The sequence below is a fragment of the Myotis davidii genome, unplaced genomic scaffold (assembly GCF_000327345.1).
Source record: "Myotis davidii unplaced genomic scaffold, ASM32734v1 scaffold1029, whole genome shotgun sequence".
NCBI classification, from domain to species: Eukaryota; Metazoa; Chordata; class Mammalia; order Chiroptera; family Vespertilionidae; genus Myotis; species Myotis davidii.
The window spans coordinates 126,076-128,143 of NW_006300362.1; the positions used below are offsets into that span (position 1 = coordinate 126,076).

At 37.9% G+C, this 2,068-nt stretch overlaps 1 protein-coding gene across 2 annotated transcripts in view; it reads right to left on the reverse strand.

Moving 5' to 3' along the window:
* The window catches only part of PLSCR4 (phospholipid scramblase 4), a 51,055-nt gene that overhangs the window by 16,941 nt on the left and 32,046 nt on the right, over positions 1-2,068 (reverse strand). For both annotated transcript variants that reach the window (XM_015572408.1, XM_006776637.2), the window contains exon 4: positions 657-892. In XM_015572408.1, coding sequence (XP_015427894.1) covers positions 657-892 — 236 coding nt within the window. The remainder of the gene's footprint in view (positions 1-656; positions 893-2,068) is intronic.

Below are 2,068 nucleotides of genomic sequence, written 5' to 3' on the forward strand. Positions count from 1 at the left end.
GGGTTTTGAACATACCATTTAGTACAACAACCTGGCAAATTGCCATTTCTGATCTGGACATCCGTAGCTCCAGAATGTCCACATAGGTGGAAATTATAGAGTCACTGTGCTATGAAAAGTGGTTCTTTGGAATTTGGCCTGAAGCCATATCTTTGGTAGGTTCCCTATTTTTATTTACATTGCATGTTTTTTTGGGGGGAAGAGGCATGGATGATGAAAGCTACGGGTGGTGAGAAAAGGTAATGGGCTAAGGCACTCAGTAACTCATTCACTGTATACTGTTTTGTTCTTTTTTATGTTGCTTTTCTTCATGTTAACTCTACTTCTTTGCAAATGGCACCCCGATTAGGATCTTTGTTAGTTTTTCTTATATTCGTATTCCTATATTTTAAACTGCCTTTGACAGGGCATCATAAATGTCTTAAAATTCAACATATAACCTTTAGAAAAACCATACTCATCCCACCAAAACCACACCTATTCTCTCTGACCTCCTTTCACATTTCTAAAATTAGTACCATCACTCTTAATCGCACAAATTAGATATCTGTCATTATTAGTTTGTTACTTTACCCACTCAAATTTAGTCTTTTGTCTCTTATTGAATCCCCAGTCATACTTCATTAGAAAATATAAATTGGATTTGTGTAAAGTACCTGGGTTAAGTATTCCAGACCAGGAGGGCAGTCTGGCATAAGAGTTGGCCCTGGCATCCATGTTATTGGAGCAGACTGACTTGGCACTGGATAGTTGCCAGGCTGGTACTGGATAGGATGGGTACCACCAGTTGGCTGGCAGTACGGGAAGGCACTGGGCTGATGTGGATTATAATATCCCATAGGCACGCCCCTTGGGTAGCCTGCAGGTGGAAGAACAGATGCTCCAGGGGGTCCTGTGTTAAAAAATAAATGAAAGTACTAGATATCATAAATACTGCAACATATTGGAAGTTAGCATGACTTTTTACATTAAGATATTATGAATCCCATAACATCCACTTAGAAATAACAAGATGTTCTAACTTCCAAGTATGTACTATTGTATCAACACTGTTCTAATGGTATTGCATATCAATTTATTTAGTCCTCTTAAATTTTATGAGATAATTATTCCTATTTCAAAGGTGTAGAAATAAGGCTGAAACATGAAGTAACATGTTAAACTCTCTATGCATTAGGTTTGTTCCTCCTTTGAAGAAATAATATATCTACTTCATTAGGCTGTAGTGGATTACCACAAGACTAGCACATAATTAGTACAGTAAATTTCTGTTAAACCTCACAAAGATAGTAAGGTCTACTTTAAAGGAGTACTTTTAATGACTGCTATCTAATTCCAGAAAGGCTTCACAACCCATCCCTATTAGCAGTCTTTCCCATCCCCTGGCGCCCTCCTCAGTTCCTGGAAACAACTGTCTCTACAGACTTGCCTAATGTAGATATTTCATATAAATGAAACCATATATGTAGCCTTTGTGTCTGGTTTCTTACACTTAGTACCTACGTTGTAGCATTCTTTTTACCTTACTCTTTTTTTATATTCAATTAATTTTGAATTTATTGTAATGCTCTTTTTTGTTTATTGAGAAATAATTTACATATAGTAAAAGTCACCCTTTTTGGTGTACAGTCGATGAATTCTCACAACTTACGCAGTCAGGCAAGATACAGAACATTTCCAGGACCCCAAAAGTTTCCTTCAAACCCCTTTCTAGATCATACCTTTTTAAAAAATTCTTTTTGTTTTACTTTTTATGGGCAACTAATATTTCACTGCATGGATATATCACATTTTATATATCATGTAATCATTTGATGGACATTTGGATTGTTTCTACTTTCTGGCTATTATTATAAGTAACACTGCAGTGCACAGTGGTGTACAAATACAGATATATATATATTAGAGGCCTGGTGCACAAAAATTTGTGCACTCGGGGGTAGGGGGTCCCTCAGCCAGGCCTGTGCCTTCTCACAGTCTGGGAACCCTCAGGGGTGACTACTTGCTGGCTTAGGCCTGCTCCCGGGGGGACTGGGCCTAAGATGGCAATCAGACATCCATCTGGCAG